This window comes from Erpetoichthys calabaricus, chromosome 4, assembly GCF_900747795.2.
Source record: "Erpetoichthys calabaricus chromosome 4, fErpCal1.3, whole genome shotgun sequence".
In the NCBI taxonomy this organism is placed as follows: domain Eukaryota; kingdom Metazoa; phylum Chordata; class Cladistia; order Polypteriformes; family Polypteridae; genus Erpetoichthys; species Erpetoichthys calabaricus.
The window spans coordinates 279,950,070-279,976,358 of record NC_041397.2 but is presented as its reverse complement, the minus strand read 5'-3'; the positions used below and the strand labels follow the sequence as shown (position 1 = coordinate 279,976,358).

General features: G+C 37.9%; 1 protein-coding gene across 1 annotated transcript in view; it reads right to left on the bottom strand.

The window, feature by feature from the left end:
• LOC114650923 (anosmin-1) overlaps positions 1-26,289 on the bottom strand; it is a 288,549-nt gene that overhangs the window by 121,304 nt on the left and 140,956 nt on the right. The window contains exons 3-4 of the mRNA XM_051927220.1: positions 5,692-5,754; positions 1,603-1,825 (exon numbers count right to left, since the gene is read on the bottom strand). Of these exons, the coding sequence (XP_051783180.1) occupies positions 1,603-1,825; positions 5,692-5,754 (286 nt within the window). The remainder of the gene's footprint in view (positions 1-1,602; positions 1,826-5,691; positions 5,755-26,289) is intronic.

Here is a 26,289-nt window from a genome sequence, read left to right as displayed (position 1 = left end):
AATCTACATTGAGACAATGTACAGAAGGCTAATAGGATGTTCGGTTATATATCAAACTGAGTAGAGTACAAGTCAAGGGAGGTTATGCTTAAGTTATAAAACACACTAGTGAGGCCTCATCTGGAGTACTCTTTACAATTTCGGTCTCCATAGTACAAAAAAGATGTTTAAGCGCTAGAGAAAAAAATCCAGAAGAGAGTGACTAGGCTGATTCTTGGATAGAATGAGGAGAGATTTAAGAATTTGAGAATTTTCAGTTTAAGTAAATAGAGATTAAGAGATGACCATGACTTAGTGTTTAATAATGTAAGGAAAATTAGTACAAGAAATTCTTCCATAAGAACTCGGGAACACACTTGGAAACTTCACCTTCTTGTCCGCTTTGCCTAGTGAGGGTTGCAAAAGCAGCAGTCTAAACAGCTCAGCCCAGACTTTACTATTCCAATCTATAGATTCCAGCTCTTCCAGGGGAATTTCCAAGCATTCCCAAGCCAGCCGAGACATATAATCTCACCAGCATGTCCTAAGTCTGTTCAAGGGTCTCTGCCCAGTTGGTACATGTCTGGAGTAGCTCACGGGGAGCTAACTAATGGGCATTCTTACGACATCCCCAAATCACCTCATTTGATTCCTGTTGATCCAGAGAGTAGCGATTCTACTGTGAGGCTCTCCCAAATTGCTGAGCTTCACACCCTATCATGGAGAGTAAGCCCAGTTACTCTGTAAAGAGACATCCTTTCTGCTGCTTGTACTTGTGATTTCATTCTTTGGGTCATTTACTCACAGCTCATGACCACAGTTGAGGATAGGGATGTACTGTAGATCAACTGGCAAATTGAGAGTTTTATCTTTAGACTCAGCTTCTGCTTCACCACCACAGATTGGCACAATGCCTGAAGAACCACTACCACTCCAATCTGCTTGTGGATCTCATGTTACCTTCTTTTATTACTTGTGACCAAATCCTGAGATATTTGAACTCCTACACTAAAAGCAATTGTTCTTCCATCACCTACAGAGAGAACCATGAACTCAGACTTAGAGGTGGTGATCCCCATCCCTTCCACATCCCTTGCTGAAGTGTTTGCCAAAGGTCACAGTCAGATGAGGAAAAGAGGACAATATCATCTGCCTAAACCAATGATGCTAGCCCTAGCCTCACTAGCTGGACACCTTCATATCCTAGGCTGCAAAGTTGCTGCCATTTTCTTAATATTTTTGTGTAGCTACAGGTGTGCTCTTTGTAGTGATAACAGTCACATCATATCCACATTGTTGCGTTGCTTCATGTCATCATATTACCCTTATTTAAGATGGTAGCAAAGCAGTACTTATATTTCAGATCACAGACAAAAGCTATTTTTTTTCTCTCAAATATTTTTTACATTAGAAGTCAGGATTATTTTTTCTTTAATTTTGGATTATGTTTGCAGTTTAGGTGTTTTTTTCTAGTCTTTTTTGGTATTCGACCTCTGCCTGTTCTATAACTATTTTTTGTTGTTTCCCTAAAAGCCATGGCACCATTACCATCAGTCACTGTTGCTCGATGAGCAGCACCTCCTCATGAAGTGTTTCACTGATGGATTTTCATAATGTGCTTACCTTTGTACAAATTCTTCGGAAGCTGGCATGTGTGCCCACACCCATTGGAACAGCACTTCTTCACCCCTGAGCACTCGCTGTCATCTTCACAACTCTCCACACAAGCTGCAGCAAAGCCACTGGCCTTCTCAGGTGCTGGGCAGTCCCCTTGCTTCACTGACTGGATGGATTTCAGGAACTCACAGCTTGTTAAACACTCATAATGTTTCTTAGGGAAGAGAGGCTGGGTGGAAAAATAGAAGAAAGATACAAGTGAGTAGATTGTTTTTAGCATGCTGTAATTCGCTACACCAAAACACAGATGTAAGGAGCAGAAAATGAGTTAATTAGAATATATATTATCAATCGGTTCAACTGTGAAAATCCCCTTTAAGAAAAAATAATGTTGCAGATAATGAGTGCTTACAATTAAGAGGTGAAACCTAAAAATAAATCATCATTAACGACAGTCAAATAAGAGCCTTTAAGGTTCATTGGCATCCTAGGATAAGTGGAGATATAATAACCATTAAGACACTTCACCTGCCATCATTATAATTTGTACAGCTGACAAAGGGACATATGGAGCACTGACATAAAACAGGGCAGGAGAAGAGCCCAAGAGGAGCAGCAGTGGGGACAAAAAACTCTTGAGAAGACATGATCTGCCATGGGCGCAGACAGCCCTGTAGCAGGAGAGGTGTGACCCTGTGGTCCAATAAAGAGTGTAGGTGGCCCCAAGGATGCTGTTCTGCAATAAGAAAGTTTGTTTATTGGAATTAGTGTTCCCTGGGATGTTATCAGGTCATCCCTGAACCCTTAAGTAATCCCAGGAATTATCCTGAAGGAAACTCAGTGTTTGTTTTCAAAATGTCTCCATGCCAGATTCACTATAAGTTAACAGCTAGGGCAAAGGCTTAACTGACAGAAAGAAAAGAGGCCAAAGGTATTGAGTAGACAGAAAAAGACTGTAAGGTGAGAAGGGGTGAGACAGGAATAGAGACATGCCATTAGTCCAGGCCAGTGCTGCAGTAGAGTTCAATTTATTACTTCTTCCTTTAAAATTACTTCTGTTAATCGTCCCTTCTTTATTAAAACCAAATCCTCTATTAAACTCTGGATTTTTTTTTGTTGTTCTACAGATTAATGTGGCACATTGATACTTCCTCAGCATATTGTAAATAAACATTTTTGTGTCTGAATTACTGTTCATGCATCATTAAAACAACCCTCCTGATCACAGTTATTGACAAACTTAGGCATCAATGGTGACTGATGCTACATTATACCTAGCATCTATTCAAACTATATCGTAAAAAGTCCTGGATAGGATAGACAGTCTAAATTAGGTCAAACAGATATCGATTTTACTTTGCCCAGAGGATTCTAAAGTACCCCAGTAATTCATTTTCTATAGTACGACTGCAAAATGAAGGTTTTGCTTTTTTGCCCTTCATTGCCAAATAGCCTTGCATTATGTTGCTCTTACTTCTCTGATATTATCAAAATTTTGCTACTAATATTACAACCACTAACCCACTGAACTTTACTGGCATTAACCCCGAGTATTAACTTGGGCTCGGAATTCTATGTAACTACGTTTGTTCCAACAGCGTCAGATTCAGGGTGACAATAATGGTCAATTTTTATACTTCTTCTTCTTTCGGCTGCTCCCGTTAGGGGTTACCACAGCGGATCATCTTGTTGTCCGCATATTGATTTGGCAAAATTTTACAGCGGATGCCCTTCCTGACGTAACCCTCCCAATTTATCCGGGCTTGGGACCGGCACGAAGGAACACACTATAGAAAATGAATCACTGGGTTACTTTAGAATCCTTTGGACTAAGTAAAATCAATATCTGTTTGACCTAGTTTAGACTGTCTATCCTACCCAGGACTTCTACGATATAATTTGAATAGATGCTAGGTATAATGTAGCATCTGTCATCATTGATGCCTAAGTTTGTCAATAACTGTGGTCAGGAGGATTGTTTTAATGATGCATGAACAGTAATTCAGACACAAAAATGTTTATGTACAATATGCTGAGGAAGTATCAATGTGCCACAATAATTACATTTGTTCCAATAATTACATTTGTTCCAATCAGATTCAGGGTGACGATAATGGTCAATTTTTACACTGTTAAGCCCAAATAACTATTGGAACTAACTAATAACTATTTTGCTTCCATCTAGTACATAAAATAATGTAATGCTGAAAAAAATCATGAACATTTCCATGCACTTTGACTCTTTAAGGTAACTCATCGATATTTATTAGTGGGGCAGAGTCATCAAGCAAAACACAATGGTGTGCAAACAAGTAGCTTTTAAATGAAACTGATACAGACCCATTAGTTCAACTGAATGATCGAGAAGACTATGTGAACTGGTCATCAGACGTTGATGCTGATAGTGAAACTGGGAACTGATTCATATGGCACTGTACAACCAAACTGCCATGATATGCATGGTGGCTTCAGTCATGTAACGCAGTGTGGTGGAAGTGGGTTTGTGGCTTCCATCTAGCCACCTGGGAACACTTAAAGCTTTACAAATGGTTTTTATACCATTTTCCTGATCTAAGCCTCACCACAATATGATCGTGGAGATCTACAGAGAGTTCCTTGGGCTTTATGACTTGATTTTTATCCTGATAAAATAAGTGAATTGTGAGACCTTACAGCATATACACAGGTGCATGCCTTTCTACACAATGTCCAATCAGTTCAGTTTGCCACAGGAGGACAAAAAATCAAATTCTAGACACATTTCAAGGAAAATTAAAGCAAACACAATGTACAACCGCAACTTGTAGTGCAACAGCAAAGGGTCTGAAGACTTAAATAAATGAGGGATTTCAGCTTTTGAGTTTTGAATTAATTTGCAAACCTTTCTGAAAACTTGTTTTCATTTTGTCAATGGGCATTGATTGTAGATTGATGGGCAAAAATGGCAAATGTATCCATTTAAAATCAAATCTGGAACACAATAAAATGTACAGAAAGTAAAGGAGTCTGAATACTTTCTGAATCCTCTGTAAATAAAAACAGAATTAGAAATAAGAAAATACTACTTATGCAAACATATGTACATCTTACATATTTTATTAGACATAAAAACCTGTCTATTTCAAAAGAAGTATTGTACCTAAGAAGGGAAAGTTTTGTATGACACAAAGTGAATTAGAAAGCAGGAGTTTCTGTTCACTTGTTGACAAAATTACTAAATAAAAACCTAATGAGATTTCAAAGAAAGAAAGATCATCTTGAGGATCGAGTCTGAATCTGTGTCATCGCTGCTGAAGTTTATTTTTTTTTATTATTATTTTCTTTAGTACTTATATTTTAACTGTATTACAGAAGCTAATAGTTAAATCATGCAATAATTGAAAGTATTATATTAGATGTTTGCATTCAATCTTTTATCTTTGGATTTTATTTTCTTTTTGTATTAATTTGATATGGCTTCTTACATTTTTCTGGTCACAAAGGTTCAGGTGCGGGTTGTCAACTTAGGGGCTTCAGGGTTTAGGGATGTCAAATACAGGTCTGTGAGACAATAGCCTACAACAGGTAGACCAAACCGGATAAAGCTTCATTACCAGGTGTTAGGACCAGACATGTGGAGCTGCAGGAGAACCTTAAGAGGCCTAAGGTCACCACTGCCTCCATATCTCCCACTCCTTTGTTTGGTAAAGAAAGATGGATCAGCGGTGTATCCCTCTATGCCCGGCTCTAACACACCTCTTAAGGCTGTGTGACTCTGTAATGCGAGTAAGGCTAACATAGCGAGAAAGTCGTGGTTTATACATCCATAACATTATTTCATTTAAAAGAAAACACCTGCCAGGTTCTGCATATGCAGGACATTAATTTTAAGACAGGATCTACCTGAAAATGTTTATGTCACTGTGCGTAATAAATGGACTGTGGCGAAGCATCACCCAATAGTTTTATATTACCCAAACCACTAATACTGTATGTGCTGTAATGTGTCATAAACACTGCTCAGCCAAATCCTACTACGCAACTTGCTTTTACTTCATTTGAACATTGCATAACTACGAAGTGTATCAGAAAGAGCCTGAAGGCTGACATACATACTTCACATAAATTCTGGCACTGATTCTCCTTCAGATCCCAGGCTTCTCTGCACGGCTTCAGGCACTGGAAAATAATAAAAAAAAGTGTAAGTACCTCAAAATACGTCAATTCAAAGAAACCAAAAAGGCACAAGTCTATGCCTGAGGCACGACTACGTCAAATGGCTCACGACATAGTAGGATAAAAATCAAATAGAGGAGGTGAGTATAAAACTGTGTGAAAATGATTAATTATATTTAGGAACGTAAAGGTGCACGTTGTCACTTTTCTGTCTGGCAACATTATCTTGTTACATTTTTGCACATTCTATTATGAGTGGTATACAGTTTAATGGGAATTTAAGATGGACAACTGGAAACAGAGAGGACTGATGGACTGGAACAAAATGTCAAAAACATTTTGCTGAACTGGATGTTCTAGCTATTTTTGATTTGGATCAATTTGTCCAAATGAACCTGTTAGGCTAAACTCCTTTTGTATCTGCATGTTCTTATTTCAATTTACTCGTACATGTAATTGTAATTGCATTTACTTATGAATATGTTACAGAACTCTGAGTCTGGACAAAAATAAACTGAAGTGAACTGAAATTGAACTTCAACTTGCATTTTCTTATATATAAACGTCTACGCATGGAAGTGTGTGTGTTTGTCTGGCCCAGAAGTGAGAGGAGGAGTCGGGGTAAGGGCTCTGCCTCCAAGGTAACAGAAAACTCGCTTAGACGCTAATAACACAAGTGAGGCGAGCACGTCAGCAAAACGAAACCTCAGAAGAAAGACAGAGTTGCTTAGCCACTAACATCGGCAAAACGGTATCCCTTTAACTTTTCCTCCCAACACTAATGCACAAGAGAGGCAAGCATGTCGGCAAAACAAATCCTCCTAGGAGAGAGAGAGATGCCCAGAGTAGTTCCTTTCAAATACCTGACGTCTCTACATTTCATTTTTGTTTTCTGACGATTTCAATAGTTTCTAGGACCACAGGCTTTTTACAGCTCAGGCTTACACAACTAATATATAATAATAATATAATAAAATAATATTTTATATATTACCTTTACGTAGTGAAACAATATTCTAAGCCACTTTACAAGTAAATACACTATATAAGTAGTAAACTAAATCCTGCCTTTCATTCCCAAAGTTCAGTATCACCTCATCTGTCTAACGGTGAAGGTCATTTTATTTTTAAAGTTATGCTTTTTTGGAAGTGGAATATGTCACCTGCTTGTGTGAACAAGCCATACACTTTTTGTTACATTTGTGGAGAATTTACCTTGGTAGCAAAAAAACAAAACAAAAAAACACCATCTTTATTGCAGCAGCAAAGTTGGCTAAGTTTGGACTCCTGGATTTTCAAAATTTTTTTTTTCATTTTTAAACCTTCTTTTTTCAAAAACTGGACCTAAAAGAGCAATCCAGTTGCCACATTTAGATTCAGCACCCTCAGATCCATACAGAACACCTATATATATATTTTTTTTGCAGACCAGTGCATTTCAAGGGCCAAGGTAACTAACTCATCACTCTAAATCACAGGTGTCGAACGGTCCTCGAGGGCCGCAGTGGCTGCATGTTTTCATTCTAACCATCTTCTTCATTAGTGAGCCGTTTTTACTGCTAATTAATTTCTTTTGCTTTACTTTTAATTAACTTGACTCAGGCCCCTTAATTGTTTCTTTTTCCTTAATTAGTAGCCAAACAATACTGAGACATCAAACAAGCCACCATATGACAGAAAAAACAGAAAAATCAACAGATTTGGAAATGTCTGCTGTGGCAGAATGAGATCATCAACAAGCCATTGAATCTAATGACGGGCTTAATTAACAGCAAGAATCGGCTTCTCGTTAAGAGACTGGTTGGAGTGAAATTGGTAGGAGTTTGAAATCCCAGTTTAGCTGGTCATCTGTTGGCTCGTTTCATGTCTCATTTCTGTTTGGCTGCCATTTAATGAAGAAAAAATTATTTCAGAGCACTGAATCCTTAAAAACAGGGCTATTGAAATGTAGGGAAAAGGAGTTAATTAGCAGTGAAAACTACTCACTGATTAGGAAAAGGGTCAGAATGAAAACCTGTAGCCACTGCGGCCCTCCAGGCCCGGAGTTCGACACCCCTGCTCTAAATTGTCCTGAGTATGATAAGTACGTGTTCTGGGGTTCTCTCTGAAACGTGTTGGGTCCTACCTTGTGCCCAGATTTGACCTGAATTAGTAAGCTTGGTATGTATAAAATTAAGTTTATGATATACAGTATTTATAGTTTTGTCTATTTATGATTCATTTACAAAACTCTGCAGAATGTTTTTTTGACTCTGAAGATTGATCATTGGAAAAAATTCAAATGTTAAAAAATCTGGGGGGCCTATCACTTTCTATAAATTCAGAAATTAAACAAAACAAATTTTACTGCAATATTACACAGCGATTAACAGAATTTGCATTAGTACAATATCAGTCATTATATTTTGGTTACCAGCAATCTGTTGTATAAACGTCTTTACTATGGTGATTGCAAATTATTTCTCTGGACTCTGATCAAATACCTTGACAACCAGGTTTACGGCTCATATAGACCATAACTGTAAAATATTATATTACTCGTTCCTGGTGTGCCATGGAGGGGTTAGATTGTTTAAAAGCATTTCGGTGACGGGCTACCCTAAAAGTCACCAGCATCAGCAAGCTTGGCATTAACTTAAAGTTAGACATGAAGAAGAAAAAAGGGGGATTTAAATAAGGTGTGTATGCCAAAATATAAAACACTGCAACATTAAAAAACAATGTGCATAGCAAAACCAATTGGTCCCAATTATACAATAAGGACATGTTCCAAAAAATCAGTTCTGCAACAAAAAGGAAAGAGAAATAAAACCATTGGTGTGGGGTTTACATAGGCAAAATATGAATTGAGCTACAGTATGATATGAATCATACTTTCCACTCATCAGGAAAAAGGGATCTAATTATTTGCCAACACTAGATCTTTGGCTGTGTTAATTATGGGTTGATTGTGTGCTATTAAATCATGAATTGGAAACCACAAGAGCAATTGTTAGCAGAAGCATACTTAATCCCAGAAGTGAAATAGCAAATTACTTACAGTAGTTGATTTACTCAGTGTTTATTTAATGGTATCGGGGATTTACTGGTAATAAAAAGCAATTCAGCATAGAGTGTACCTTACCTCCACTACTACCAGTTCCCTGTCTTCAATGCTTGCCTGTCGGTGAGCCTTTGCCTTAGTCCACCTCTTGACTCTAAATGTAATGAGACCTGGCAGGTAACAGCCAATTATGCTCCATCTCAAGGCCACTTAGAGATAATTTCATGGGCTGCTTTACAGAATTCACAGGTCATCAGAGTACAGTACACTCTAGTGGCTTTCAGATGTATTGCACCCCTAACTCCTTGCCGTATTGTTTTGAAGTGGAAGCAGTTCCTACGTGCCCTGTGGCTGCCTAACAAATTAGATATCCTACAGGGTCCTGATTTGTTTGTTCCAAGTATCTCCCACAATACCCAAAAGGGATGTGAACTTATACGTGACCATAAACACCCTTAAGGTGATGCCTCTCGGGAATTCATTTTCATGTATTTTTTTTAGCTTACACATGACCATCCTACTTAATCCAATAAAGGTTTGTATCGAGCTGGAACTCCTCAAGCAGCAATAGGTACAATGGAGAAACCAAGTCTGGATAGGCTGGAGATCTTTTCCTGAGCTCACTTGAAGCCAATTTTGTAACCAATTAAGCTAATATTAAATATCAGGGGAATGCATCTATCTATCTATCTATCTATCTATCTATCTATCTATCTATCTATCTATCTATCTATCTATCTATCTATCTATCTATCTATCTATCTATCTATCTATCTATCTATCTATCTATCTATCTATCTACAAATAGCCTTGGACTAGATGCCAGTCCAGAGCAGGACTCAGTCACACAGGCACTCCTGCCACTTTAGAGTCATCAGTTAACTTCATGTGCTTTTCTTAAGAGACGTGGAAGAAAAACTGGAGTCCTGTGAGGTAAATCCATGCACATTAAAGGGAGAAAATGCAAACTCTGGGATGCTGATCTAGGATACTGGAACTATGAGGCAGCAGTGCCAACCACTGTTGGCTACCATAAAACCTCTGAAAAATCATTTTTGAATTATTTCTGTTGAATGGAGTAGTCAATTTTAGGCTCACTGAGTTGTTCCTAGCAAAAATGTGCTGTTTTATTTATTTAAGTCTTCTCATTTCATTTGGTAACAGTTACATCTTCTGTAATTTGTCTTTTGAGAATATAGCCGAATCTTAAATTTTCAATCAAACTAATCTGACATGAGTACAGTATGTTAAATTCTCAAGGTCATATCTTCTGATTACTGAGACGCAAGCCGCAGTCTCCTGACTCAATTTACTGGTATACAGAGACACACTGGGTTTTCATTTAAGGTTTTCAACTCACTAATTTCTTCAAGGCACATGAAAAAATCTATATATTCTGTCCTCCCTGGCCATCGGACCTTACTCTTATTCTATGTTAATTAGTGTTGTCTTATTTTAATTCTTACTTTGTCTTTTTTTCTCTTTTCTTCATCATGTAAAGAACTTTGAGCTACATTATTTGTATGAAAATGTGCTATATAAATAAATGTTGTTGTTATTATAGAGTGGCTGGTCATTGCAAAAATCAAAAAGAAGTAGAGCATAAATCCACCTGCTTTTCATTTAAAGTCAGTTAGGTGACAAAAAATAAATACTAACTGTGCATTTTGATGTTTCTCTGCTTCTCACAGATACAGTAGATATATAGACAGATATCTGGGGATTTAGTGTTGAAATCACTGGAGCTGCAGGATTTTATGTATTGCGCTGCTGCCACTTGACTAATTAGATAAGTGCATGAATGTGCAGTGTGGCTGGGGGTTGTGTCCAGCCGGGATGCCTGGAAGGACCAGGAGAGGGAGTATGCCTCCCCCGGGCCACGAGAGGGCAGCCGCTCTGGTCGGTATGGGGGCCACGGGAACTGAGCATGGAAGTTCAACCCTACTGGGGCCCGTGGTCACCACCAGGGGACACCCGGAGGATCATAGAGCCCTGGATGTCAACAGCTGGTGGAAGGAATACCTAGGGACACCCGGAATGCTTCCGGATGCTCATGCAACTCTTCCGCTACACCAGGAAGTGCCACAGGAAGATTGTCAAAGGGCACCTGGAGCACGTCTGGGTTGGTATAAAAGAGGCTGCCTTCCTCCAGTCAATAGCCGGAGTCGGGAGGAAGAGGACAAAGCTCGGGAAGGAGGAACGGAGGCAGTGAAAGAAAGGAAGGACCATTGGAAGGCCCGGACTTAAGGGTGATTGGTGCAGGGGCACTGTGTGCTGTGCAGGACTGTTTTGTGGATTTTATGTAAATAAACTTGTGTGTGTTGGAACTATCAGTGTCTGCCTGTCTGTGTACGGGCTGAATCTTCCACAGCAGATATTCATCATAATTTGCTCAGTGAGTCTTTACACTGTCAGACATGTGTGCTTAGGGGGAGTCTTAAGGGTTCTAATTCCATGAGCAATGCAACTCTGAAGAGTGAGGCGGTGATTTTGATAACATCTTCTCCATTTTTGACCATAGAAAGCACGACATCCAGCAATAGGATGAATGGCAATACTTCCACCTTCTGCTCCTTTTGCCATGAACAGTATATAAAATCCCAAAATGGCAATGGCTCGACACCAGAAGCACTTTTACAATTCTTGACCTAAACAGTGATCTTTGCTTTGAATTTCCTTTTCTTTTCTTTAGGCCTGGCCAGCCATGCATCAAATGGGGTTTGCTATAAGGTGCCCCAAATCTTTATCTTTACAATACACTAGTATTAGGGAGTTTCTTTATAAAAAATACAAATTAAAATAAAAGTTTCACAGATGTTTATTTTAACTTCAGTGAATATTTTTGTGGAAAAAAACTTTCATAACCAAGTGCCTAGTGACAGCTTTATGTGAATGATTATTATAATGGTATAATTAAGAAGGTTTTATGACCACAGGCACAGATCATCAAATAGATAGCCACATATACAAACATTCAAATCCAATCTTCTAACTGCCAGATCCAAAAAATATTGTAAATGAATAAATCAAATACCTTTGTTTTGAAAATGATTACAGCCAAGCTAATGTAAAAGACGATTGGGCCACTTGTTCTAATTGAAGATTTGGGCTTTTACTGCACATGTTTTATTGCTGTACATAAATAGAAATTTCTGGTTATCTGGTTTTCAGAAATAATTATTCTTATGGCAGTATAATTTTAAACTTGCATATCGCTTAAGACAGCAGCATAATGTAAACCCACTGCTGCAATAAAATCAGCCAAGAAAGAAATAAGTATTACAAGATTTACGAGAAAAAAATACAGTTGCCAAAGCTTTTGCTCTTAAAGCAGCTTGATCTGTTTAAGCTGTATGAAAGGTCAAAGGGCTGTGCATCGTCAATTACTAAGTGCAAGACCTTCAATGAACACCACATAATCTCTGAAGTGGTACTCATAATCATACCAGCAAGCTTTGAAATATCAGTTATTACATGATATTGAGCTAAGCACAAGAACCCTCTACCCTCTTTGAGAAGCTCAAAATTAAAAAAAGAATGTTGGTTCGGATAACTCAAACATTTAAAGTTGCATGACCCCTGGTCCATAGCAGCCCTTAGCTGGCCTGAAGCATTGATTCCCTGGGTTAGTGATCACCACTGACTGAACTGCTCACCACTTACTAACCCAGATCGGCAGAAGCCAAGTCCATCCACTCATCTCTGTGCTGTATTTTCCAATAGAGACGCTTCTCTACCATCAACTTTCTGAGCTAACTCAAAGATTCATTTCTCTGTTTTATTAAAAAACTAGAATTCTTAGCAATATCTGATATTTTCCCTTTGTACTGTCCAGCATGATTCAAGGGTACTATGCTTGTTGCAACTTCATCTGCTTGATATCAGAAGAAACAAAGCCACATTCACAAGGATAACAGCAAAGATCAGACCCTCTGCTCTGAAGAACAAGGAGTTCCCTACATAACATTGATTATTGGGAAGTAGTAACAGTTTATCAGAAAATATGAATTGTATTCAAAGTTATGTCCACCGTATGGATGTAATAAATGACTCACATATACACAACTCTCTGATGGGTTTTGAAGAGTTGCTCCATGATATACAAAACATTCCCTAAAGATTTTTTACTAGAACTAAATTTGTCATTGGCCAGTCTAAATCCAAGTTAAAATTCTTTTATAAAAATTCAAGGGACAGTTTGAAGCTGGATTTATACAACTATAAAGCCAGTAAATATGGTAGGTTTTGGATGGCTTTCACCTGCACAAATGTTATATTTGCCTGGCAACTACATGCTTAATCAGTCATAATTCAATATGGTTGCCCGCCATTATGTCACATCTGGGTCATGAGTGAATGAAAGGTCCACAGTGTCAGTCAACATACAACAATGAGATTGTTACGAAGTCAAATCCTGATATTCCTCAAGCCGATTCTTCTTCCACACATTACATCCCATCTCATAAAAATTTGTTTACGGAATTAATTTTGAAGTCTACACTTCAAGCTCAGGGCCAGGCTCCCTGTGGTGAGGCAGACCTGTGGAGTCTTGGGGTCTCATTTATAAAACATTGCATGGATTTGAGTGTGAAATTATGCATATGCGAAAAAAAAAAGGAAAACGCGTACACCAAAAAAATATTTGAATTTATAAAACCTTGCATGTGCACATTTCTACGCAATTTACCCTTTATAAATCACAATTATCTTATAAATGCTCATATGTGAATAGGCCTCAAACCCAACCAGGTTGCCACTCTGAAACATCCATATATGGACCATGCTAATCAATCTCATGCTTATACAATCATGACATTGAAGACATTCATTGGCTGGTACAGCAGCCTCTCACCTGATGCATCGAGACGCAACCACCCTTATGGTGCGCTCCACACATACAAAATTTTAGCGCCTCTGCTCTGCACTGTGATGTTGGGGAAAGGTGTAAGGCACCAGTGTTTGAGTATGTAGCCACTATCACCTGACACGTATAATGACAAGATTGCTGTTACAATGAATAGTACAGGCCATATGAAATATTGAGGATCCAGACATCATGTACAGTACAATCAGAACAATGTCTTCCATTGCTACTTTGCCTCACAATAAATGAGTCATGAGTAGACCTAGGCTACTAACCAACATATTTGTTAGTCTTCTCTTGGCATCACAAATGACTTATCGTTAATGGAATGTCACTGTTTACAGTTAACAAAAGCATATTAACTCATATTAAATATGAGTGTCATCAATTGCTCTGATTATATTAGGAAAACTGGCCACTACAGAAAATTTCCTTTTTATGTTGGCATAAACATGTTATGTTTTACGTAAGTACTCCCATAAACACAGAAGCTGAATGTAGGACCTCATCAGTTGATTAATGTCTTCCAGCACAGTATGTATGATGGATCTGAAGCTTGGCCAAGATATTCCTGACATGTCAGCCAGTGACAACAGGTAGCTAATATAAACTGTCAAAAAAAGTTCTTCATTGCAAATACACAGCATTAGCCCTGTGAAAAGGGAACTAAAATAGAGTCTATACACCATATTTATCCCTTTTAAGGTTTATTATGTTTTTCATGTCAATGCATATTATAATAATGGCTCAGCAATATAAATTATTATTTGCCAGTTTCTCTGGACTATTCCATACGCAAGAGTTATTGCAAATATACTTAAGTTCTCCCGTCGAGTTTTTTTTTTTTGCTACATCCTGTCTTTTGCGTGGAAAGTTGCATATGCACATTTTGGACCTCTTTTTGTGTGTATGCATTTTCTGCCAGTTAAGTTCTAATTGTTTAGCAAACTTTTGTAACCCTAACATAAAAATCCTAATGCTGCAGCTGGAAACAGGAAGCCAATGTGACAGGAAGTAGGAAGTGAGTGCAGCAGCAGTAAGCATGGAGTGTTTGTTATCTTCGGTGTTTGTTCTCTCAAACAATCCTTCACCATCCTGCTTAGTTAGCCCTTGTAAAGGCATTCCCTGTAAATTATCTCGTTTTTCTAGTTTTGTAGCTTTTGTTTAAGTAACTTTGGTTAGGGAATGTCAAAGTAAATATTATATTTCAACACGTAAATTTACTAAGCTTTCGGCTGTTAAGCTCTTAGTTACAAATGCTGCTCTATTTACTTGATGTTACTTATACAAGTACTTATTAGTGTTTGTTTGTATTTATATTTAGAGTTTCACACCATTTGTATAATTAAACATTCTCAGCATCTCTTGGTGGAATTATTGCATCAAGGTGTTTAGCTTCCTGGATAATTGAACAGGAGATTCAGTGAGGCCAGTACAATGCAAGTTTTATAAATCTGACCCATGTGGGGGCTGCCTTGGCAATGCTGGTCTTTTAAGGTGAAGGAAAGCTAAGGGTTGTAGGGATATGAGCCTTTTGAGGGAATTCTGCTAGAGATAACCTGGAGTGAAAGTAGATCCCCTGACCCTTGAGTAGATTTTCAGGCTGAAACATAAATTCTCATTAGGTGATCTTAAAAATTGTCTTATCTTATTCTTATGTAGCCATGAGTCTAGAGTCAGGAGGAAAGCTGAGGCAAGGGATGACTTGACCGATAGGACGAAGTGAAGCCAGAATAAAGAGAGACAGGCCGAGTACAGGGTAACTAGTTATAGGAGAGCTTTAGGTAGGTGAACTAGGCAGGTAGATAAGCCACTCTATCTAGCAGACAAAACAAGGCAAGAAAACTGTATGAGCAGACTCAGAAAAGAAGCAAGTTTTATAGCTTATTTGTAATTCTGTGTTCTCTACGTCTATCTCTTGTATGTGGTTATTTTGTGAACAAAGATACACTTTGGCATCATTCTGGATGGGATAGTTAGTGCAAATGTGTCCCCTTCTTGACACAATAGCTTTTAGAAATTTTGAGAGGAAACATTAATTTATACATTTATTTACTATTAAGAACTTTTTTTCCTGGAAAAAGTAGATTTAAGTGTCGTTACAATACTTCCTAAATTGGTAAGAGGCATTCCAAATGAAATGAACCTAACCGTATGTAGTCATAGTTCCATTGTCTTCATAATCATGTCATAACATCGACGCACTCGGCAGCAGTCATTACCAAGTAGATAAGTGTGGGGATAATAAATACTCTTGCTTCCTTTAGGCATTTTAAATGTTTCCGCAGTCAATTACCTTGTTAGCAAGGCTTGTTGTGTCACATACTGACGTCTAATTAACATCTTCATGCAATAATTATTGGAGGAGTTCTGAAAAAAGGTTTTGTGCCTTTCTATGCATTCACATCCATTTAAGTCTTGATGTACTTTATGATCCATGGTTATCGGTACCATAACAAGTTTTTGACAGCTCAAGCAATATCACATAATTGAGAGTGCCACCAATGACAATTGTCTAGGTCAAAGGCTGCACCCAGTCTGCAGTAATATTCTAAAATTCTGCATCTCAGAAAACCTAGAGAGCCAAGTCTTGGGATTTGGTCACACTCCAACAGAACAGTGAGTGAGCGACCAAATCATCCAAATCCACAAAACGAAGCACCAGCCAACAGTAAGGAAGGCTTTACTGAAGATAAAAAAAAAACACTGCTTGGTTTTCAGAAAAACCCAGACAGCCCCCATTCTGCTATATTTAAGCCATTAGTGGTTTCTCTGATGGTAATATGATAAGGACTGTGTAACATTAAAAAAGTAAAACAAAATTAAAATGATTTTGTTTGGGAGCGTAAAGCAAAAAATCAGTCTAATAATTGGCCCGAATCCTTAATGTAATAGTAAGGGCTGTTTTTCACTTTGTACAGCTGAGTATATTGTTTAATAAGTGTTTGTTTTTTCTTTTCTTTTTTTTAAATTTAAATAACCACTTCGTTTTATTAGCCTTTTTGATTGCTCCTCTACATTGCCAGGAGGCTGTGAATGTTGTGTCAACATAAACCCCTAAATCATTCTAAGAGTAGGTAAGCATCTCACCATCTTGTATTTATACTTAATCTGTCATCACTATTAATTTTCTTTATACAACACTCTTCAAGCAGAAATAAACTGCTTTTAACTTTCCCAGCAGGATTTTCTTTTCTTGCCTCCCAATCTTCATAACCAGTTTCACTTCCTCTGTCTCTCATCTTTTCTTTCTGCCCTGTACTTGCTTGTTTTAATGCCATACCATTAAGGCCACCGTTCCACTTGCACAAGCAATCAGGTTATGTTTGTCTCCTAATTTGCTTCCATTGATTCAATTCAATTCAATTCAGAACAATTTCTATCAATACAGTACAGTATTTGTTGGCAATCCCACTGATGTACTAACAAGCACTGAAAATACAGCACTATGATAAAGCAAAAAAACAGACAAAATTACAATGAAAGTAATAACAATAAAAATGCAAAAAAATACTGAATAATAACAAACATATGCAAGATGTACACATGAAATGTATATCTGAGCAGATAATAGTAAGGACAAGTAGCAAAACTGAATTAATAACAAGATGCTTCCATAACACAAGTCAAACAGCTTAAGAAACCGAGGATGAAAACAGATCATGAGTGTGCTTGTTAGGGAGTCTGATATTATTATTAGTCTGTTTTTGTTATAATTATTTTGTTTAATTTGTGTTGACTTACTTGAGGTCTGAGTATATATTGTACATGAAATATGAGGTTTGGGACTGCAAGGGTTATGATTTTCACATTCGTTTCTTGCATCATCCAATATTTGATTAATTTTGATAACTTCTTATCACAAAACCATATTTCTTATAGTGGAGTGTCAACTGTTGCCAGAATACCAGGGAGAATCTGAGGTATGACATCATTAAGCCTTCTGTTTAAAATCTATAGGGTGTGAATTGACCACTTGTATCTTTTGATATGTTTGATAAAATAAGAACTGGTTTGAACGAACGGATTAAAATGAAATGCTTGTTTGGCTTATGCTGCTCAGTACATATGCACGCTTTGTTGCATAAGCATTAAATATGTCAATTAAGTAGTGACACTAATAAACTTTAAATGTCAGGAGCACAGCGTGAACCCAAATGGGTCATAATAATTTAATAAATGGAGATAATAGACAGTCTCAAAGGCAGAACAGCACCTTAGGACAGAGAAGAACGCAGCCACCAGAAGATCTCCATGCTGTGAGTCACATGAGCTACAAGAATTAAGAGCCAAATGAACCTCGTCACCTGTTGGGTGCTTTGGTCAACACCATCTGTAAAAGCTGCTAAACATCCAGGTTGTATGGTGTGAGTCACACTCATTTTCTTTGCTTTTATATTTGGCATAATGAGTGAGTGTGAGGTATTAATTTAAACTTATGGTTCATATTGTCAGTCATTAAAAAAATAACTTATTCACTTTGCAGTTATGATAAATCTTATTATTTGAGAAGGAGCAGATGCCAATGCAAAGTTGTGTTTCATTGAGAAGGGCTCGACTGTTCTGTTTTCCGTAAGTGCAGATCTCACACATTAACTATGCAACAAGCATTTGCCCCTTCAAAAGCCGATTTCCATGTCAGTATTTCACCAAAGTTGTTTCATTTATAAAGGTGCATCATCAGTCTTAAAGCAATGCATAAACATTATGTTTTCATCAGATTTAAAGTACCAGCTACAAGCATAAGGGTTGATATGGCACATGAAAGATGTGGTCTTTATCTCTTTTGATTGTGTGAATCCATTTTTTTATTGTGTTTCTCAGGGGCCGTTGTCTACAAAAACCAGGAAAGACTTTACCTGTCCATGATGCCTTTCAGAAGAAAAAATACACAAATGTGAAAAGGGCTGATTGGCTCAAAAGTGGATGGTGGGATGGATGTGTATTCTAATTACCGTATTTGTGTAACTGACATAATCCTTTCCATAGGATCATTCTGGTGACCATAAATGTGGCATATCAGATTTTTTTGTTCTTGTGGTCTTAGTATTGTTTACTTTTACTGACAGCACTTACTGTATACCAAAAAAGAGAAAAAAATAGCATCTTTCAATAAAAAAATCTAAGACAAACAATTACTTTAGATACTACATTTTTATCACTTATTATACAATAAAAAAATCCATTTCATGAAGTCGCCCAACAATATGAAATATGACTCTTTATTACTGGGTATAAAACCAAAAATGAACCTTCAGTCTGCTAAAGCATCTGTTATAAACTAGAGTTTGCAAGTCCTTAAGGGACATAGCTGGTAAAATAACATTGACTGCCCTTGGCCGCTCCACCAAGACCACACAACCCCAACCCTGAACCTCTGCTTTATTTGCCCCTAAGGCAGACACACACTCACACACATGTTCAAAAGACACCTGTCAAAAATATCTCCAAGTGCTAACATGTGGATCAGTTTTAATCACTACCATACTTCACCACAATCAACTGTGGAACGTGAACATCAACATATTCATATGTGGTTCCTTGCATGTAGGGTATTTTATTTTAAACTTTCAAAACCTGTAACGATGCTGTACCATAATGAAACTGTTTATTTGGACTGCTTAGAAGAGCTGGTTGTGATGGTGTATGGCCTGCATATGTTCTAAAGTAAACTGTTGGATACCTTCCTACAAGCCCACTGATGTGTCTTAATGCCAAGGCCTTCATTTTCTTAATTAGCACTTGTCTGTTTCTTGTCACTGGCTTATTACTGACACTGTGCAACAACGTGCATGTAAATGCAAAATGGTGATGTGAATAGTTAATTGGAGGTCTAATGCTGCTGGTCTTGATGCTAACTTTTTGATTTCTCCAGTGCCTTCAGTACCATCCAGCCATCCCTGTTAAGTGGTAAACTCAGACAAATGCAGTTGGATGAGCCTATGGTGTCCTGGATAATGAACTATCTGTCAGGCAGACCAGAGTTTGTGTTACTGATAAAGATGTGAGCAACACTGGGCCACCACAAGGAGCAGTTATGTTTCATTTTCTCTGTTACTCTGAACACCTCAGAAAATATAACACCGGGGCATGTCACTTGCAGAAATTCTCAGATGATTCTACACTTATGGAGGGTATTGATTGTCTGCATCTTCACATCAGCTAAACCAAGGAATGGGTTATTGAGTTTCACTGCATCAAAGAGATTCTATGTCCGGTCACTATTCAAGTGGACGTAGAGGTGGTGCAGCACTCCTACAATACTTGGGGGTCCACATCATTAACAGGTTGGAGTAGTACCGGAATTCAGAGGAACTATATATGAAAGGGCAAAACTTTCTTTTTTCTTAGGAGACTGTGTTTCTTTAACATTGGAAGTGACATGCTTCACACGCTCACATGTGATGGCCGGTGTGATTTTTCCATGCTGTGGTCTATTGGACTGGTAACATCATTTTGAGAGGGGAGCACCAAATTAACAAGTTAATTTAATGGGAAAGCTCAGTTATGGGACTCTTGATCCCTGGAGGTAGCAGGAAAGGAGGGAATTAAAACAAACTAGAGTGCCACTATGATCAATGCTGCACATCGTCTCTGTAACACACTAATATGGAGGACTTACAGTCAAAGAATTATTCAGCAGAAGTGTGTCGAGAAACGTGACTGGGGCTCCTTTATAGCAACAGCAATATGACTGCATAACGCTTGATTGTGACTGGGATTGCCAGCTCAAGACATTTGCTTTTCTTTTTAAAATTTCTTCCTTTTAAATCATTCTGGCATGTGTTCATACCATAGTGTATTTATTTATTTACATGCACATCTATTTAAATAGCCTCTATAAAAAGCTACATTTAACCCTGGGGCAATAAAATAAAAAGAAAGAAAGAAAGAAAGAAAGAAAGAAAGAAAGAAAGAAAGAAAGAAAGAAAGAAAGAAAGAAAGAAAGAAAGAAAGAAAGAAAGAAAGAAAGAAAGAAAGAAAGAAAGTTCTTTGTTCATTCCTTTGTTTGTTCGTTCATTTGTTCTGTCTGTCTAACTGCAAGACAAAGTATCTAGGAGATTATGAATGTTTTATAAATGGTTCAGTCAAAATTCATCTTGTTAATGGGAAGAAAAGTGACATTTAAGAGTTCTGATATAAAAGTATAAAAGCTGAATTGAATATCAATACAAAATCAAATATGAGATCTCACTATTCTTACTCATTAAGTGCAAATTTAAATTCACCAATAAAGGTAACACCTGCATGCCCACCAAGACAGTGTCTGGAGCTTTGGGGCAGCAGCACTAACCACTGTGTCAACTAGTATTCCAGGCCAGTATGCCTGGATGGGGCACCACCCACAAAATAACCATCAAATACCATCAAGTACTGAAAAAACTTTGGGAAGTAGAGACAGCGTAAAAGAAATTAGTGAAGATAGAAAGGACCACATGGAATTAACAATAAAGATTTATAGGATGGCACTTCAAAAGAAGACAGACAAAAAGACATTTCCAGGAGGGTGATGATGAACTACAGTCAGGAACATTGGAGTTTTACTAAAAAGAAATAAGAGCAAACAAAACAGGCAGTGCATTAAAAGAGAGCGCCTTCATAAACACATCAAAAGGCATCTTTTGATCATGTTACCCTGCTGTTATATGTTCATTTTTGCTGATCTTCAATGCCCTTCAGCTACACATCACATCATAAAACATAATAAAACAGAATGAGATTCAAATGAAAATATCATGCAGAGCAGAGGGAACTTTTCCATGGGTTAGATTTAAAAGTGACAGGCTGGAAAGAATTGGAAATATGCACATGCACATATTTGCTGCCCATGTGTAATTTATACACTTGAACAATTTTGCATTTGCGTGACTGATCAGAGACATCCGGTCCACGGCTAAGCTTGCTTTTACCAAATCAGCACATATGCATCTATGTAATCTCTTTTCGCTAAATGGTACACAGCTTTACAACAAGATGACCCAGATTATTAAAATATATGGATTAGATGATTTGCTGATTAATTCACTGCTTACAGTATAAACGTCATGTTGGGAATTAGATCTGCTTATGTGGCATCCTGGTATTTGATGTGGCTTCAGTGTGGTTCATATGTAAGTGCTCTTTGGATCATGTACAGACCTTAGAATTGGGCAATCAAATGATATTTCTGTGTGTGGTGCATTTCATAAACTTAACATTCTGAAACCTACTTGAACTACTTCTGGATGGCAGTGGGCCAGAGCCCCCTGACAGAATTTAAATACAAGTGCCAGTCAAAAGCAGTGACCACTCCTGCATTCATCCACAGTCACTTGGTTAAGGTTCAATGTGTTGGGCATTCTGAGATGCTTTTCTTCTCACCACAGTTGCACAGAATAGTTATCTGAGTTACTGTAGCATTTCCATCTGCTCAAACCTGACCATGCTCCTCTGACCTCTCTCATCAACAAGGACATTCTGCCCATGGAACTGTGGCTTACTAGATATTTTTACAGAAATATTCAAGCTAGCACATCGGGTACCAACAATCATGGCATAGTTGAAATCCCTGAGGTCACATTTTGTTCCCATTTGATGTGTCTTTTGAACATTAACTGGAACCCCTGGCCTGTATCTACATGATTTCATACATTGTGCTGCTGCCACGTGATTTGTCGATTAGATATGCAGGTGTACAGGTATTCCTAATAATTTGCTTAGTGAGTGTATATTATTTCATTTTTCATTTATGTTTGCATAATTGTTGTTTGATGGCTTTAAAGATTTGAACCCTTCTTTTTAGAACAGTTCAGTTTTATATGTCAGCATAATTCTGAATAATTTAGTTTCTTCAAGAGTTGGTATGCAGCACTGGTAGTAGGTCAGTAATAGGACCTGGAATCCTGTATAGAATGAAACTGCACTAGAGGACAATTCAGAGTAACCCTTACACTTGACGTTGAGCTGTTTAGAATGCAGGAGGAAATGGAATACCTGCAGCTTACAGACAGCTTACAAACAACACATGGACAAGTGACCAGGAGGAAAATTGAACCCAGGGCCCTGAAGCCAAGTGGAATTACTGTTGTCCACTGTGCTGCTTAAACAAATTACTGTTGAATTGTGTTTTAACAGTTCCTTTATCGTTTCATCCATTTATTTTCAAACCCAAGTAATCCAGTTTGGGGCCACAGGGTCCACAGCCTAACCTGACACTACTTGGTACAAAGTAGGAACCAACCCTGGATAGTGCACAGCAGGGAACAGTCATACACAGATCTACACTGATTTGCACTGGAGCCAATTTAGAGTCACCAAATTACCAAAGTGGTAGCCTGAGATGGAAAACTATGTAGATGAAGAGATAACCCATAGAGTGCAGTGTGGATGGAACAACTGGAAGATGTGTGATCATAGAATTAAGGTGAAGGTTAAAGGTATGATTTATAAGACAGTGGTAAGACCAGCAAAGATTTATGGAGCTAAGACATGGGCTTTAAATGGAAGAAGTTAGATGTTGCAGAAAGGAGAATGTTGAGATGGATGTGTGGTAAGACCAGCAAAAATGTGCTGTAAATGGAAGAAGTTACATGTTGCAGAAAGGAGAATGTTGCGACGGATGTGTGGAGTTACAAACAATGACAGAATAAGACATGAGACAATCAGAGGTACAGCAATCTAACAAAGTACTGGAAAGTAGGTTAAAATGGTATTGAAATATGATGAGGAGACACAATAAATGTGTGGGCAAAAGAGTGATGTGAATAGAAGTATGGGGAAGAGAAAGTAAAAGTGGACAAAGCAGTGATGGATGGATAAAGTAAAAGAAGATCTGAAGAAAAAGGGCTTGACTGAGGAGCAGAACTAAGCTGTAAGGAAAAGGCTGATCAAGCACATTGACCCCAAAAAGAATTGGGAAAAGAAGAAGAAATTATCAAACATGCAAATTCTTGTGATTTTTGTGAGGAGAAACCTGGAGAAAAACCCATGTAGAGACATGAAAAACATGCAATGTGCGCACAGACACAGGCAGGCACAGACAGTGTGAGGCAGCACCACTAACCTCTGCACTTCCATGCTGCCCACTCTTTCTTTACCTACTTCTCAAAGTTGGGTATTCCAATTCAATGGGGCTTAACTTATCTCAGCAGTCTTAGGAGACAGGCAGGATTCAACTCTGGATGGAGTACCGGCCTATCACGGGGCCTGCTCTTGAACAAAGCTGCACCCATAGAGTGACAATGTATATGTCAAATGGAAATCAAAACTCTTTAACTAAACCTCCTTTCCAAACCATATGCACTGGTGTTGATTAAGCAACCACATCATGAACAGGCAGCAAGACTCGATTAAAATTAATGTTGCTCAAAGTCAATGTGTAAATAAATCAGACTTTATTAACTGATGCAGATTTGCTTATTGTTAATGCCAAGTGTGTAAAGGCTGCTCTGGGAATCATTTTGTATGCTATCCAGCAACAGCAGCTGCAAAAATAAACATATCTGTGGACAATTCTACTAGCAGCCAAGCTGCAAACCTTTGACAGCATGCAGACCTTTCACAAATATTTCATAGGAAGGCTCCTTTTAGCACCCCGTACGATGACATAATACATACTCTGTTGCTTTAGTCTTACATGGGGATGTACAGAATGTACAAGTTAGAAAAGGACAAGCAGACAATTCAAGATGAGCTAAACGTATCATTCAGTAAACATAATTTGGAGAATCGACTTAAGAACCCAGATGTCCCATTTCTTTATCTGTGTTTCGATTTTTCTAAAAAAAGATAATGGTAGATGATGACTTTCTTATGTACAATTCTTTTCCTGTACAGTATTATCGCTAAACCTATTTAAACATACTGTATCTTGCCATTATCCAAGCTGATTATTCTTTATGGAATGTTTGAAATGGCCATGGATTTTTTTTTACATTGGACAGACAGTCAACAGTTTTGAGATTGTGAGGACAAACCAATGTCCAAATGTAGAGGAACATATACAATGTAGAGAATGGTATATGAGATGAACCTGCTATGCCACCTGTCTTTATGAAATAATCCGTTCATTTTCTAATCAGCTTATCCAGTTGAGTGCAATTGTTTTAAAAAAGGCACCAGAGTGGTTCTTCAGAGCACAGCCATAGGGGAACCATTTTTGAGTACCCATCCACATGAAGGTTCCAGAAAGAACCTTTATTTATTTAGACCCTTGACAGGCTCCATACAGCAAATAGCCATGACTAGATGGTAGCAGATTTGTGAAATACCAATGGGTCATGATTTTAGAAGGACTCTTGCTACATACAATGACACAGGCCAAGTTCAGGTTTTTCTTAATCTGTTAGTGTCCTGCTAGGTTGCCTACCATCATTAAAAATTTCAGGCATCTTCTACATATTAGGAAATTTTTCAAAATACAAAGAACCAACTTCATATGCAGAGAACCTTTCCCAGAAAGAAATGGTGCTTTGTCAAGAAATGGTTCAACAAGGAACCACACAACCCAGTAAAGAACCACAAAATACCCTTGAAGAACTGCTATTTTTAAGAGTGTTTGGTGAGGAGTAATGTACAAACTAATATACAAGTGTATAATACAGTGTGTATTTAATGGGGAATGCTCAATATTGCTCCAATACCCTTGGGTCTTTTAGAACTGATTATTTTAGGAGAGGCATTATACATTCTGCTGGCTATGGGAAAAAAAATGAACTAAAATTGGGCCTCATACACCAGGGTGAAATGAACTGGTGGTGCTCTAGGAGAGTGGTAGTCCAAGTGTTGCTAAAATATAAACTAACAGGGGAATACCTGGATCTGACAGTCACCTGAGTTATTCTGTGCTTCTAAATTCATTTTATGAATGACACTTCTTTGAAAAATACTAAGATTCAGAACCCGTGTTGTTGGATTTGGGTTTCAAAGTCACCAATTTCAGCCAGTGATCTATATTAACCCCTTAGCCAGGAAGATCAATTAGCAGCAGGCAGCCTGTCAGTACTGATGCATGACTGGAGTAAAAGGACTGCCTTGACCAGGTCTCTCTTGGCTGACATCAAAATAAGCTTTTACAAGAAAGATCTGCATAATGACCAAAATCAGCCAGACTGGAGAGACTGATGTTGAAGAAATGCTGCATGTAGGAGAGACAGAAGGAGAGACAGGGAATTGAGCAACCACAACAAGCAAACAAGAGTGGAGTGGAAAGTTATGGAATTTGGCTTTGCAAGTTCAAGAACAAGAGACAGAAGGGGTTGACTCTGTGTACAAGGATTCATTTTTTTGTATTGGTGAAATAGCTGAACAGCAGTCCAGTTGTTGACATCCATAAGAAACTTAGGCAGTGTGCCCTGTGGTAGTAGTTTTAGACTTATTTCTCATGAATCTAAGGTGAAGAGAATTCAAGATCAGCTAAATGTATCATTCAGTAATCATAATTTGGACAATCCACTTAAGAACCCACATGTCTCATTTCATTAGCCGTGTTTCAATTTTTCTAAAAAAGACAATGGTAGATGTTAACTTTCATATGTTCAACTCTTTTCCTGTACAGTATTATCTGTATCATATTGATTTAGTGGTGCTGACAGCTAGCAGCCTCAGTTGTTACAAATAAATGCTTAAGTAAGGACATAATGGACTAATGTAT